The sequence below is a fragment of the Dromaius novaehollandiae genome, chromosome 1 (genome assembly GCF_036370855.1).
Source record: "Dromaius novaehollandiae isolate bDroNov1 chromosome 1, bDroNov1.hap1, whole genome shotgun sequence".
Classification (NCBI taxonomy): Eukaryota; Metazoa; Chordata; class Aves; order Casuariiformes; family Dromaiidae; genus Dromaius; species Dromaius novaehollandiae.
The window spans coordinates 72,288,279-72,304,194 of record NC_088098.1 but is presented as its reverse complement, the minus strand read 5'-3'; the positions used below and the strand labels follow the sequence as shown (position 1 = coordinate 72,304,194).

The window sequence follows — 15,916 nt, the reverse complement described above, 5'->3', positions numbered from 1 at the left end:
CAATTTTGTTTAAAATAGTACACGCTTTAGTCTTTTGTGTGAAATTTAACTGCGTTGGAAACGAGAGAAGAAATAAGTGTGACAGGCCAAAGGTGAGGTTAGATGTGAATTACATCTTCACCAGGTGTGTGCTGATGGTATAAAATCACAGTTCTGAGCTGCACGTGGTTCTCCCAGTACAACTTAATGTTGTAGAAGAGTAAGTTTAATGGACCTCTTGCTAAGAGGTCCAACATTGACACATTATATAGCATCTGCTTTTCTGTTCCTTAAAAATAACAACATGGCTTTGAGTGGTGCTGGAGAGAGAATGTATATTTATCTAGGACAGTAAGAGATGATTTTGTGTGCAAGCCAAGTTAAAGGGAATCCTTCTGAGAAAGTACTTGCTGTTATAATCATGCAGCCAGTTGGCCATCTTTCTGACACCTAATGACTAAAAATTACTTCCACTGTAGCTTGTTGCTTTTTCCTTTTTTTCATCTCTTGTGGCAGTACAGAACTTTTTACAAACAGCATGATGTTGAAAAAGCTGGTAAAGAATTATCCAAGTTTAAAGTTTATTTTGCTGTACCACATTCCTTCACTTCTGATTTCTTTAGCTCTTCTGACTTATCCCCCTCCCTGTGCACAACTTGCCACACTGACTGATATTACCTTGTATCCTGGTAACTGGCTTAACAATCTTTTATCATAAGATACCCCAGATACTCAGACATCAATATCTGCAGAAAGAACAAATGCATGTTTTGCAGCCACATGCGATAACTTTTTTAAAAAAAATCTGCAAAATTGCTTTAAGTTCTTTTAAAATGTCACATTTTTCAACTAAAACTGAAAGCTTCGTAAGCCAATGTAAGTCTTACTATGGATAGCTACAAAGTGATACTAGTAAACATAGCACTGCATGAAATCAATGACATTAGCTCTGCATTTTAATGTAATCTTATAATCCAATGTGTATGTTAAAAAGGCCAAAGCTATTCAAAGCTTCAGTTGTACAAAACAGCCCAATTTAATTTAGTTTCAAGCTGGCCTTCTGTTTTACCTCAGCTGGATAGCTGCAGCATGCTTACTGATGACTTTGCTTGACCTTTATTACTTATCTTTAAATGAGCAATTTGTGATTTTGAAAGCAGGTTTCTCTTCCAAGAAGCCATGGCGAAGAAAACACATGACCTGGTCAGTTTATAAATCTAAGCCACTGACATTCTCATTTACACATCACTGAGAGGAACTCAGAGCTTGAACCAAGTCAAAGTGACTTTTTTTAATCTTAAAGAAAAAAAAAATCCTGTCATATCCTGTCTGGATGAAAACATGTTTTGATTCTAAAACTCAAAACCCAGTGGACTATTTTTGTTTATTTTTATTGCTCCACTGTATTAGCAAATCAGTCCAGTGGTTCATTTTAAATATGAGTAAGTACTTGTATAGATGTGACTAATTTGTTAGTTTTCTAAGAGAAAGTGAAAACTTAACAGAAGATTTTTTTTCCTTTTCATATATACCAACATGTAGAAAAACATTAGAAATTAGCCTGTCTGCCTTAAAGTATAAAGAGAAGCCAAGTGAAAGGCAGAGACAAGATGGTGTCTGTATTTCCCTATATGTTAATAACAAGGCTCATTTCCAATCAGTACTTAAATCATGAAGACATCCAAATTTTCAGTCAACTTTATTGATAAAATAAGTTTACTGTACAGTACACAATTGTAGCCATAAATTCTTTTCAAGCCATCAGCATTACAAAAATAACAGGTATGCAATGAAAAATAGTCACTCCACACATGTGAAGGTTCTTTAAAATCCTAAAGTGATCAGGGTCAGGGAAACAAAAGGGGAGACGTATCAAACGTGTGAAGACTAAGAGTAGATAAATTAAGTCACATTCTTTAATTTACAAAAATAAACACTAATCAAGCATTATTTCATAATAGAGCAACCTTAAAGAACTGCCACAGACTAACAACCCCTCTCTGCTATACGATTCTGGAGACTGCATTTGAAAGATAAACCAGAAAGTCAGTCATGAAACTGCATTCAGCATAAAATGGATACATCTTTGACAGTCAATGGCTGAAAAGACACTTAAACAAAAAAAACCCTTAAATTGAAAACAAAATTTCTCTTAAGTTTGCAACAACAAAACACACGCCTCTAAAAATGTCACTTCTGGTAAGTCACCAGCTTGCAAGCTACAGTAGAAATGCAAAATTTAAAGTATGTAAGCATTGGGAAAGTTTTACAGGCAGTCACAGCAGACAAGTAGATTTTGTGCTTGAGCTAGAATGTTCACCCCACATTTCCCTAAAAGGTTTTAGGAAGTTTGGAAAGGGTTAAAGGAAAAGGGTGAAAACTTTTTTCATGAGCATGAATGTCCTCAATATATTCTTAAACCTAGAAACAAGCCAAGATTTTTTGGAAGAAGTAGCAGTCTCTCTAATTGTAGAAATTGTTGGAGATATTTGTAGAGCTTGATTTATAGCTGTCCTTTCTGAGGTCTTATTACTACTGCATTTCCCAATACACACATCAGTTGATCAAAAACTGGCATTTACTGCCTCTACTAAACACTCCACTTTTTTCTCTTAAAAGCACTATAGGAAAGGGGGGCCCAATTAACAGCACCAGAACAAAAATATTAAGCTTCCTGTGAACTAGTTCACTGGGAGCTGAAAATTAGACCTTGCAGTGTATTCATCTTAAGCCTAAGGAAGTTATACTGAGTCAAAGGAAGTTATATTTAAAACTGATGCACTTTAATGTTGTTTGCTTAATTTGTCTTTGCATTGTTGCAACTGAAAATTAAATCTGATTACATGAAAATTAATTTCAGAGAGTCCAACTCATTTTGCTAGGTGAGTTAAGCAGCCAAAATGTGGATGTCATTCATGCATCAACAATTTTCTGTGGTAAGAAAGCCTTCATTACGTTTCTTTGTAAATATGTTCCAATTGAAAATACATTAACATGCTAGACAAAAAAAGATGCTATACATCAATATTAGTTAGGAATGTTCTTGCTGCGTTGAACAAGGAACAGAAATAGTCTGACAAAAAAAAAGCCAAATAGGAACCATTTCAGCACCTCTTTACTGCAAACCTTGTGTAGTACTTTTTAGTATCTGCATATGATAGAAGCTACAACTTGATCAATGGTGTCAACTCCTTTTCACTTGTGCAGGTACTTCAGGATTAAAAACGAGCAGTCTATTGTCAATATAGCATATTGAAACTTCTCCTAGTGAAAACATAACATGCACCTGAAACTTACCTAAAAATCTTCTTGAAGACTATTTAGTACTTATGAAAGAGAAATTAATAGCATTGGTGGCAGGCACCCAGGCTGCCAACTTCACCATAGAGCTTCTGCTTCCTTCCCTCAAATACCTTTCTGCTGCAACAGTTTGGGCGTTTTCAAATTGCTGTTTCCAAGTTAGGGAATTTGGGCAGACAATCAGAGATAAAATTGATGGGACTAATGTGATTCTTTACATATAGAGAACTGAGCTTGGTTTTCTCTGGAAGGGAATAGTTAGGGCAGAATTACACTATGCCACCTGTGTTCCAGAAAGCAAGAACAGAATGGGACCAGCTCTTCTGATGTTTCAAAAATGCAGTTAGGTATATTTATTTTAAAGAATCCCATTCAAAGTTTTAAAAATATATATTGAATAATGGCAAAAGCATTGCTTATCTTTCTTATGATTGCCCTTGCATTTGAATAGGATACCTTGTAGCTAGCTAAGCAGAAATCCTTAGGTTTTATGTTGCAATACACACCCTTTCCATTATACAAGTTTGTTAAAAAAAATGCCAATTCAAAAAAAAACTTATTAAAAGAAAAAATGTAATGTGGATAGTGCACAAAACATGCTCATTATTACTACTTGAGCCAGACATATCTGGCTTTAAATCTTGCCTTCATTTTATCACGGCTGAAATGAAATTTTGTATGAGCAGTAATTTATATAAATTATGTGAAATCTTGGCATTTATCTGTTAAATGGCTTCATAAAAAAAATAATTCCCAATTCAGTAAGTGCATTAATCCATTTCCTACTGAAGTTAGATCTATGGCAATTAATCTATCACTAAGCTTTTTGTAGAATACTGATTTTATTTCACATGGCATAAAATCCACTAAACTGAAGTTTAAGACACATTAGCTTGCTGGTGCCCTATTCAGTAACAAGTGCTTGACAAGTGACCCCTGATACTCCGTTTGTAAAGTGTGCAATTGAAGCTTTCTGACTTTTGTAGCCTTTAGCTTTTCCTCAGGCTCAAATCACTGCTTGTTACTAATCCTGACAGAGACGTACTCTCTGATGCATCTTCTTTCTTGAGGTTCAGGAATGATTCTCTAGTTATCTGAAGGATTTCTCTCAAGCCTTTGTTTTCTTGCTATAACCAGAGAAAGAAAGGGCATTTAAAAGAGCTACAAAAAGAAGTCAAGATAACTACATTAATAATCTCTCCTTCCCTCCACTCCATACCTATGTATGAGGAATAAAATTAGGATTTGCAGTCAGGTAGCATTATGTTATCTTTTAAAATTAAGTACATAGATTTCTGAATCTCTTGCTCTATTGAATGGGCGTTAAGCAACAACAGCAAAAAAAGCTCATTATAAAAAGATGGATAAGAAAAGGTTAATTTACTTCAAATATTGCATTAAAAAAAATCTGCTTTCCATACCCATTGTCCCATAATGAACTGCTTTGCTAGTATTTGATCAAAAAGCAATGGCATTGAGCCTGCAGTGTTAAATAACTGAGTCAAATCACCTAAAAAAAAAAATCACAATATTATAAAAGTGATTTTAAAAGCCAAAGATGTGGATATATTTATTTGCATCCTAGTTTCTTAGTCATTAGGATGAATTTGTATGATTTCCTAGCTTTCTGCTACACTCAGACTTCAAAAAAAGAAAAAAACTTAATCTATATAATAAATAATTTCTTGGGAAGACGTATATAACCTATGCACAACTTTGACAGAGTAGGCTACAGTGGGAAAATAAAGCTTACTAGTCCCCCCCAACAAGGGAAGTGTAACAAAATAGTGTGAGTGAATGATACAGTAACTCCAGAAAGACATAGTAGCTCCATATAACTAATTTTGATAACATTTACTGCCTTGCTAAGAGATGAACAAAATCTTTGATTGAAAGATCTAGAGTATGCTTTAAAGTTTTTGTGAACATATGCATTTAGTGGTAATCTGCTCCCCCAAACAAACAATAGACAAAAGGCTTCCCTGCTTTGAGGGCTGCACCCTAAATTGTATGTTACCATAATGTTTTTCATTAATATATGACAGTAGTGACTTCTAAGCATTTAATATTCAGAGGGGGAAGTGGGAAGGTGAATCACTACTTGTCACGGCTGTTTTGATTTCATACTTACTTCAAGCTGAATGATACGTTCCTGCTCTTTACAGCCGTGCTTTTCATCAATTTCAATGGCTTTTCTCATTACTGCTGCCATTTCTGTAATTTGGTCCACATGCACTTGCAGTTCCTAAGCCATAAAAATAAAATAATGACAGCTTTAGTAATATATTTTCTGCATTATTAAAAGTAAATGAAGCATTAAATGTGCATTTTAACTGCTGCACCACTTAATAAAAATAGGAAGACAGATCTAAACTTGTGAAATAAAACAAGCTCTCTGTAACTTTACAGCATGAGCAGCCACTGCGGTTCTTTTTATCTAAACAAAATCTGTTTTGTCACATAGCATTTCCTTTTAAAGAAGAATTGTTTTTTTAAAACATCAATGATAATCTCTACAAAGGTAACCATGTGCTTGCTCTGGCAAGAACTTCCTGTACTGCAGGAGTTGATGTCTATCATTTTGGATATGCAGAAAGATTAAATTCATCTAAGAACAGCGGTGTATGAGGCATCGTTCTTGCCATCTGAGGGCTGATCTCAAGGCTGGTACAGCCAGTGCCAGCCCACAGGTGGGCATTTCTCTCTCAAAAGTAGGCTAAAAGACCAGGTAAAGCGATCATCCCTACTATGCCATATATTAGGAAACTCAGCTATGCCCCCACCTTTTTGGATATGTCCTTCCACTTAAATTCACTTCCAATTCTAGCTTATATGGGATTTGGACTCCAGAGGTCCTTGTCCTTGCTGAATTGTAAGAACGACTCATCTCCTGACTGCCCATTAATTAATGCTGAAAGGGTACTTTCCTATTATAAATAAGTAATTACCACATCTCACTGATAGATTCAGGAAGGAAGAAGAAAGCATAGTAGTTTGGTTTGCTCTTGTCCTGTTCCACTGCCAGGAGAAGGATGATAGGAACTATTAGCATAGGCATAATAGCCTTAGGAAGGAAGATAGGTTTTACATGATCTTCCCTGGCTGAAGTGAACCCATCTTTTACCTGGACATTGTGGGCTCAGGTGATAACTTCTTTTCTCACTGGCAAACCTACCACCAGGCAATGCTTAAAGGATCACTACTTCCCTCCCCTGCAGATCTAGATAAAGAGCATATACCCCGGGGTTCACTGCTGTTCAGTTAAGCCATTTTAATGGTATTTCCAGAAGCTTTTAATTTTTCATCATCCTTCCCTTAATTTGTTTTTTATTCCAACTCTGCTATCATGCCAGCCTATCCACGTCTGATCTGACCTTTGGACAAAATTCACAACAGTTACTAACTAACATCAGGAAAAGTAGAAGAGTAGGACAGAAATCTGCTGTTTCTACTGAAGAACAGTTTAGATTAAAGTTAAATCCCACCTTTAAGTTATGAGTCCAACTGGACATCCATACAACTAGCAGATGATCAGCTTACCTTTGAACTACAAAAAACTATTAAACTATCATAAAAAACTACTTCACTTAATCATAAGCGCCAGCTGACTAAACCACGCATCAATGTCTTCCCTTTCTACTTTTCCTCTCTGCCATTTTAACTGCTGATGCTATGATTTAGTTATTTACTCATGAAGTATCTTACTCTCCACTCAGAGCACGGCAAAAAGTAACCTGTGTAAATTTTATTATTTTCTTCTCAAAGTTTCCAGTGAAGGTGATTACGTACAACATTTTTTTTCAAGGAAACATAGTTTTCAGCACCATTTTTAAAGGGATATATTTGGCAATTAAATAAGCAATGAACAGTGGTAAGAGAACAAGCTGCAAGGAAGTATCTAAGCTGTGAAAGAGTTATGGTTTCTAGATATACTGCTGTCTTCACTACTTTCTATTTGGTAGCCTTTGTGGCCTCTTGATCAATATGATCCAGAGGCTGTTCCAAGGTCATTAATGGGGTGCTAATACAAAACTGTAGCTTCTACTTGGGAAGCCAGATGTATAAAAGTTAGATGCTGTGACATGAGACACTGAAGTGGAGGTGTTTCTTTATGAATACAGCCTCAATGTCTGCAAACACTTTTTATATATCTCTCCTTTTTATTTGCCATATATTGCTTGTTTTCTGAAGAGAAAAAAAAAATCCATGTCTGTAGGCCTTATTTCAGTTGAGCAAACTCAAACAGTGCACTTAAATCAAGGTCATTACTAGCAACCCGAACACTTTTCTGATACACACAACACTACTAAAAAATTGTTGTTCTGCTTAAAGGAGGTGACTGTTGATTTGCAGAAATCAATGTGTTAAATCTTTTCTAAATAGGCACCAAAGTTGATAGCTGCCACTTGAGAGAACAGTCATTTTTGGTAAATGAGATTAATTTTTTAGGCATCATGGATTCTTTTAGTTAACCCGAGATGTTTAAAGAGTTCTTCAAGACTGCCTAATTTTACTGAATGTGAAGACTGATCAGAAGTATAAATAATGAAATTCTAGAAATTGAGTGTCAGGATAAGAATTTAAGTCCTCTTCATCAGGCATTCTTGTGGAATCAGGTTTAACCAAAATGTTGAAGCCTAAATCTTTTGACTTAAATAATACTGTTCAGTGTACCTTTCATCCCAAGTTTTTATCCACAAAAATGTTTCTAATTCAAATTTCTAAGTCCATTGCAGGATTAAATACCATTTTACTCTCTTGTCTTGGTACCAAAGCTACTCCTGAAGCCGCAAGATGCGTCATTCAATGTGCTAAGGTAACTTCTTTAGAAAGGGGGATGTGCTTATAAATTTTTAGGAGCGAGTGTTAAAAATACAGTTCTAATCCCATAAATTCTTTCATGTTAATCTGAGTAGTTGCATTTACTTCAATAGCACTAATAACATGCATATGAATTTGTAAGCAGATAAGGTTTTCATAGCATGAAAATCTTAAAGCTTTGTTTACCTGGTATCCAGATCCTAGCTTGGCTTTGCAGACCTGATTTTTGCTGAGGTTAAATATGATTAAACAATTAGAACTATAGTTTGTCTACACAGTTACACTGCTTTCTGATAACTACAAATCATGTAATAATATTACCTGGTTAGAAAGCTCAAACTTAAATCTGTTAATGACCTGTAAACATCAAAATTATTTTTATGACAATACATACAAAAATTCTAAACTATTTATTAATGCTATAAAAATATAGGCTAATTTTATCTGAAGCTGTTGAATACTTACACATACCTCACTCACGATAGTTTAGGAAAACATTACTTAACAGCACCTTTCTTTTCTAGTTTTCAAAAGCCATAAGAAGCTCACCTAATCCCAGCAACTTTCCCTCCATTCAAGCACTTCAAGCTGACCTGGATGCTATTTAACGATTTTGATCAGTACTGAAACAAGAACCATGGGTGGAAGCAGGAAAGGAGGCTGCACGTATACCCAGTTATTCAGTATTCAAAAGGGTTAAGATGTGTTTTTTCCCTAAATATCTAACTTTTTAAAAACACTGAATATTGAATTTAAAAAGCTTGCACTCCCACTCTCCCCCATAAGCACAAGTTCAGTAGTTCTTTATTGGTATCAAAGGCATAAGTTAAAGACAGTCCAAATGTCTGAGTATTACTAAAATCTATAGTATCTGGAAGTATAACACAGCAGAGTTGCTTTAAAGACCTAAACAAAAGAAATGTAAATTAAGACGATATAGTAATGAAATACTCTGGTAGATGTTTAAATAGATCAGCAGCTAGTAAGATTAACCTACTAGACTGATTAAGTTTCCTGTTCGTGCTTCACAGACTACATTGTAAAAGTTAGAACTTGTTAGTACAATGATAGAAAAACTGAGACAAAGTAAGCATTGTATTGATTCATTAAAAAACCAATTTAAGTCTTAACTAAAAAAAACAAAACAAAAAACCAAAATAAGTTATTACCTTGGAATGTTGCTCTTTTAGCTTCATTATTATACTTGGATCATCCTTCTTGCTCGCCATAAGCAACCTAAACATCTGTTCTCTGTACTTGCTCATTATGAGTTCCAAAGCAGACTGATGTTCTTCAAGAGATGTGCGTAGTTCTACCAACATAATTTTAAATTCAGTTAAGGTTTAAGTGGAACAAAACGCAAAAATTCTTCAGCCTGCGAAAACTGAAATAAGCCGTTAATTGAGTGCCCCAACTCCCTGCACCATAAAATCTACATAGTCTCTGTAAATGTCTTCAGAGATGACTGCACTGGGAAAATTCTTGTTTGATCAGAAACAGGCTCTTCTGTTAATATGACTTCAGTCCTTTTAGCTGAAGTAAGCTGTCTTGATTATAGGTGAGAAGCTTTACTCTAGACACTTTAAGCAATACTGTATGTAAGCTGGAAAGAAGTTTACAGATCTGTTTTAATCTGCAACTTTGTGAAATAAAAGTGGAAAAAATGCCTGTGTTCAAAAATATACCAAGTCTTGCTTAGATCTAAAGGACCAAAATACTCTGAGTCTTCATCAGTTAAAATTTTGCAAAGCAGAACTTTCCATGTAGCAAACTCAAAAGACAAAGAAAAAAAGAAAATAAAAAACAGCTCTTTAAGGTTGCTCTTTGGATTTTTTCATGCCTCACAAAAGGACAAAATTCTTGAGATGAGACAAGATTCACATGAATCAAGATTATTGACTCCTTTGCTGAATATGACTGTTAGAATGCCCAAGGAATTCTAGGAGGAGGGTCTTATACTGCAACTAGACTGTTCCTAAATTGATTACTTTTTGGCAATAAGAAAACATGTTTCCAAATAGATACCTATCTTGTAGAAGTAAATTATATTTATCTCATGACTTTTACTGAACTTTAGGATAGGGACCAAAAAACTCATCTTCCACAACTCTGATTTTTTTTCCCATTAATCATTGTTCTGGTGGTTGTCATTAGGACTCTATTACAATTAAATTACATCAAGACCGGTTAAACTGGCAAACTAAGATTAGAAGGAAAAAAAATCTCTTACAGAACAACTCTATAATCAATAATACAACTCTCACTGATTCAAATGGTGCAGGTTGGGAGCTTGAAAAGGATAGAATATTCAAGCCTTACCTTTATTCTCCTGTTGCAGTTCCCTAATCTGTCTGTTTTCCTGCTGGATACCCATAACTAATGTAGACCGAGGACGATGCCTTGCTACTTCATTAAGCTCTTGAATTTCTTCTTGGTACTAGTCATTTAAAACAACAACAGCAACACAACAAAAATCAGTTGATGAAGGCAAGCAAGCAACAACCAATTCTAATGTCAAAGTTTGTAACCAGCAAGATGATGCTTATTTTTAAATAATTCCTTTTTAAAAACAAATTATATTCTTATGTCTGAAGGTTTTGCTAACTTACCATCCTTTACAGATACTAAAGTATAGCCTTTCTTTTAAAACAAGTTTAATACCTCAGATTAACAAAGCGTGCATGATTTAATCTTCAATGAATTAGTGTAGACTAAATTTACCATCAAGTCGTTAAAACTGATATATACACAGTAAAGAGAAACCATGAGGCATTAAATTCTACATACTTACTATAGCTTCCCAATACCTTAAGCCACAGGCTGTATGGGTCCAAGTCGCATAGACACATTGATGTGCCACTATACGTGAACGAATCCTGCCTCTCCACAAGTGGGAAATTTGACACCCTTTATTTAAAGTCACGAGGCCTGTGCATGACTAATTTAACAGGCGTGACGCATACGCAGGATTATTTTACAGGCATATTAACATATCCCAGGTTGTATTAAAATGACAAGATGAATTTCCAAATGGAAAGACAGTAGAGACCTTTGTGTTTTTTTTAGAAGTTCTCTAGCGAAAGTCAAACTCAGCCTAACAATATCCCTTGGATAGTTTAACATCAGAATGGAAATAATGATACTGCTCACAAATAGGTCTAAGAGGCTACTTTGAAATAAAAGAATACAGTGAAAAGATAAAATATTCTGAACAGAAGAAAGCATGGCAGGACCGCTGTATGATTAATTCTGCACATCTAAACTAATAAAGCAAGTAGTAATTCACAGAAGAGCAGAATACAATAGGTAGTAGCACAGGTTAGTAAAATAACGTATCAACCCCATTTCTACTAGTGTTCTTCAGATAAATGCTAGTTTTCAATATTCAGGCTAGTCACAAATAAGTAATTTGTTCACAGGATCAAACTAAATATATAAACAACCTATTTTTAGATCATAGTCACACCTGCAATGAGAATATCTAGTACAATTTAAAAGGATTTATCAAATAACAGACTGATTCTAAATTGTGTTGTTATACACAAAGCTGATTTTAAATGTTGCATTTTGAAGTTGTTTTAATAGAGTAAACAAACATTGAAAAACAAACCTGTTTCATTGCTTCCACACGCTTGTTAAGAGCTGTAGTCTGTTCAATAAGAGCTTCTGCAGCATTGTCATGTTCCCTTAGCCGTTCCACCAATGCTTTTGCATCTGCTAGGGCTTTCTCAATTGTGCAACTCATTTCTAAAGATTAGAAATGTATTATTTTCATAACACCACCTGTTTGCTATATAATAGAATCACTATCTAGTGGTGTGTGTGTGTGCATAAGTAAATATATATATAAAAAATTATCTTTTATTATGAAACAGCTGAACACGTCCTTTCCCTCTTCCCTATACAAACAGAAGCATCCATACATTTTAGAATTTTGTCTTTTGGGAGTAGTAAAACCTACTCCCAAACCTAAGCCTTGCCTACTATTTAACTGCTGTTGAGGCCATGCATTAGAGCAAGGAAATGAAAGTAAACTTTGTGATGTGAGGATAGTACAGATGAACATATTATTAAGTACAAACAGAGGACTATTGGACATACAAAACTGAGCAGTGTACTGAGTCTTTCTGTAGGTAGCAGAAAGAAAAATATAGTATTGAATAACAAAGTAGTTAATTTGCCTCCTACCCATCAGATGCACTTCTTAAGGTGACAACAAGATATTTGAGAAGTGTAAATCTAGCACAAAAGAGAATGCTAAGAGACTAGAATGGGCTGGAAGATTCTGAAGAACTAAAGCAGCACAGAGGGAAAAACTCAAACTGATAAGAGTAGAAAAAAATTACTCTGGAAAGGTTTAGAAAGTCAAAAGCCTGTGTTCTGTTTGTGTTTAAAACTGAACACAAACATCACTGCATGCGATGAATTTTTAAAATATGTAAAGTTTTCAACAGCAAGACAGCAGTTTAGCTAAGAAAAAGAACAGACTGCACATATTTAAAATACCAGTCTTCTAATTGCAGTAGATGTTAGGAGAAATTACCTATAGCTAAAATTGCAAAAATGTCTGTACATACTAGCATTTTCAAAACGCTGGCCTTCACATTTAGATGTTCTCAGACTCCTTCTTGATAGGTTCAGTTTCAAGGCCAAGATTCTTAAAGAGAATTTAAAGACTGAAAAAAACTCACATTTTTTTCTACTGAAAAGGAAATCTATTAATAGGCTTTAGAACAGGTCTTTAGCAGTAAGACAGCAATGCTAGAGTCTTATCAGAATCACAGGTTTTATTAAAAGTAAGGCTGGATATTTGTTTCCAGATAGTTTCTAAGCTACTGAAAGAATGACCTGAATCCATTTCTTAGCCAGGACATTTGCTAAAAGATTTCTGCAAGCATAAGAGGTCAGTGAGCCATTGAACTATGGGGGGGGGGGGGGGGGAAATCAATCTGAGTTGGTTTTCTAACTTTCTTAGGCGCCTTTACAAATCACAGCCTAGCATCTTTAAGCCAAGCTTAATGAAATCTGCATATTTTCCCCAGCTGACATTCTCCTACTGCCTCAGGTATGTAGCAGAAATAAGGATATTTCAAATGAAGGAAATTTCACCATTCCATTGACAGATCAAGAGACATGCCAAGAACAGCCTGCCTTCGTGCATTAGTGGGGGGGAGTCGTCGTAAGACAGATGGCAAGAGAGTTTGGCATGTTCTCTCTCACAACTGTTTGTGCATCCCAGAACATTCCTCAAGATCTAAACTTTTAAGATCAAATTATCAATGAAAGCATTTTAATTTGATTGTTTTGATTAGATGCTTCCCTCTGCTTTGAGTAGCTCATGTACTACAAAAGCATTTAGTTTGTTTTCTACGTAGAAGTATCTTTTAGGGACCCTAGCATCACAGCAAGTATGAGCTTTGTTTACTCACAAAGCAGCTTTGGTAAGTGAGCTGCATTTATAAGTGGAGCACAGCAGTTCAAAATTGTTTTCTGTGATTCATGTATTACTGAAAGCATCAGCATTTTGATACATACAGGTTTCCTATAAACATTCATAAAGTTAAGTCCTTCCTGTTATAAAATAAAGTTTTCACTGTGATTTCCATATTATGTATGTATGTGTGAGGCATCAACCAAGTTTTTCAGTAGATAGGTGTGTTATCACAGGTAGTTAGTTTACTGATTATGGTTTAGCAGATTGAGCTCTTTTTCATATTATATAGAAAGGACTCTCATTGCACTGTTTTTAAGGATCTCCTTTTCTCACTCATTTCTCATTCCAAATTTGGGCTCATGTTCTTTCTGGACTACAAAAACAAGGTATCACAGATAAAACATGACCCATCCATGCTAGCTGGCTAAACTGTTACAGATATTAATTTAATCAGATCCAAAATTTAGAAGAATTTGAAGAACAGTCTTTAACTTGTCATGAATTCTCCAGATAGTCTAAATAAAGCCCCTCAGGCCTCCCCCTGAACCTTAGAATAATTTCTGCATTCAGTCTACAGTGGGGTTAAACCTCTGGTAATTTGTATGCATCAATAGCATTTTTTAAATACAGTACACATTCACCTTTCTATGCACATTATCACTTTGACCAACATATACAAGATAACAAGAAGCCCTTTTGTCGCAAAGCCACTGAGGTTCTTTTTCAGAGAAGGTGTTAGGGAAGATGCAGGTGCACCTTGTGTGAAATGTAGCCACACAAATTCACCAGTAACTATGCACCATCACAGTGCAGAAGCTTTAATAGGCCAGATGCCATTTCCTGTTCTCACACAGGATTTGTACTTCAAAAAGGAGAATCATCATTTGTAACATAGTAATTCATACCGGTTCCAAATCTTGAGCAGGATTCCTTTGGGGAAGACACTAGCCCTAATCCCTGGAATTTAAAATTCTCTCTAGTTGCTCATCTGTCTGCCTATAAGAATAAAATGTTTTCTTATCCTAAAGTAGATGTGAATCTGTAAATTAATCTGAACATACAGGAAAAAAAAATCAATGAATCAGTTACATTTGATTAATACAAATCCCTATAGTATATTGATTTGTTTATAAGCATGAGGAGTATAGTAGTTAAAGTTTATGAGTCCTGCACCCTGCCCAAAAAGATGTCTAGTTGCAAGTACATTCGTTAGCCTGCAATCTCACCAACATGGCAGGGTCAACAGGTACCAAGATGAACAACTCAAACAGCATAGCAATACTGTAACCTACATATTCATTTCCTGTCACGTCCTGCCATTTACTAATTGCTTTCGTTATCTAATTCGGCTGCCTTAAAGAACCAAAATTAAAAATTTTATACAGCTATAGCCTTCCTCTGTTTTTCTGTCTCTTCTGCCTTTTATATCATTACTGAAAACTCTCATTTTCCCCATGGCTTAAATTTTCGATTTTTCTCTCTCCTGTTAAGAGCGTGGCAACGCGGAACAGCCCTGCAGCTTGTAACAGCCTCACGCAGGACGCAGACGGCCGTGGCTACAGTTCAGGCAAGAGGAGTGCCCCGCCAGCCGAGCGGCCGCCGCACCGCTCCCGGCGGCACATAACAAAGAAACGCCGTCAGCCCGCCGCAGCGACGCAGCCCCAGCCCGCGAACGGCGCCGCGGCTGCAGCGCGCACGGAACCCGCAGCTCCGCGCGTCGCCTCCCGGCCCGCTCGCCGAGGCACCGGCGCGGCCCCGCCGAGGGCCGCCTCCTCCCAACCCGGTGCCGCCAGGACGGACGCCGAGGCGCGCTGAGTCAGGGCTGTCGCGGCACGGCGTGGGGGGAACGGCGACATGAAGGCGCCCTGCGCCCCCCCCCCGACCGTTTATCTCGCCCCTCCCCCCACCCGGCGGCAACGGTCCCCGCGCGCCCGCCCCAACCGCCGCCGGCCCAGCCGCCCCCTCCCCGCCGCGCGCCACTCACTCATGACCGGCGGCTCCGGCAGCGCCCGGCGCCGGGGGAAACCCCGACGGGCCGCCGCGCTCTCCAGAGGCGGCGGGAGGCGGCGGGCAGAGCCGGGGCGAAGTGCGATCCCCGCCAGGGGGCGGGGCGACGGCCGCCCCGGCTACCTGTCAGCGGCACCGGGCGAGCGTCGCCGCCGTCTCTCGTGAGAGGACGCGGCGCCTCTCGCGAGAGCCGCCCGCGGCGCCGTTCGCCGGGCCGCGCCGCGCCGCTTCTCATTGGCCGCCCGCGGGGCGGTGGCGTCGAGGTCCCGCCCGCCGCCCCGCGGGTCTCGCGAGAGCTGTCAGCGTCGCGCGGCGCCGCAGTGTGGCGGCGGCCGGGGCGGCGGGGCGGGGGCCATGGCGGGCGCGTGAGGCCGG

General features: G+C 37.6%; 1 protein-coding gene across 2 annotated transcripts; it reads right to left on the bottom strand.

Annotated features, from left to right (window-relative positions):
* Positions 1-1,661: 1,661 nt before the first annotated feature.
* On the bottom strand, positions 1,662-15,663 carry FGFR1OP2 (FGFR1 oncogene partner 2). 2 transcript variants are annotated; one of them, XM_064516341.1, is made up of 7 exons: positions 15,519-15,663; positions 12,678-12,757; positions 11,711-11,847; positions 10,420-10,537; positions 9,270-9,412; positions 5,411-5,524; positions 1,662-4,406 (listed from the first exon to the last, which is right to left on the bottom strand). In XM_064516341.1, exons 3-7 carry the CDS (start codon positions 11,843-11,845, stop codon positions 4,269-4,271), a joined length of 648 nt encoding a protein of 215 aa, XP_064372411.1. In that variant the 5' UTR covers positions 11,846-11,847; positions 12,678-12,757; positions 15,519-15,663; the 3' UTR covers positions 1,662-4,268. The 2 variants fall into 2 exon arrangements, with proteins under 2 accessions (XP_064372411.1, XP_025969909.1); XM_026114124.2 differs by lacking the exon at positions 12,678-12,757 and having other exon boundaries at positions 15,519-15,652.
* Positions 15,664-15,916: the final 253 nt, after the last annotated feature.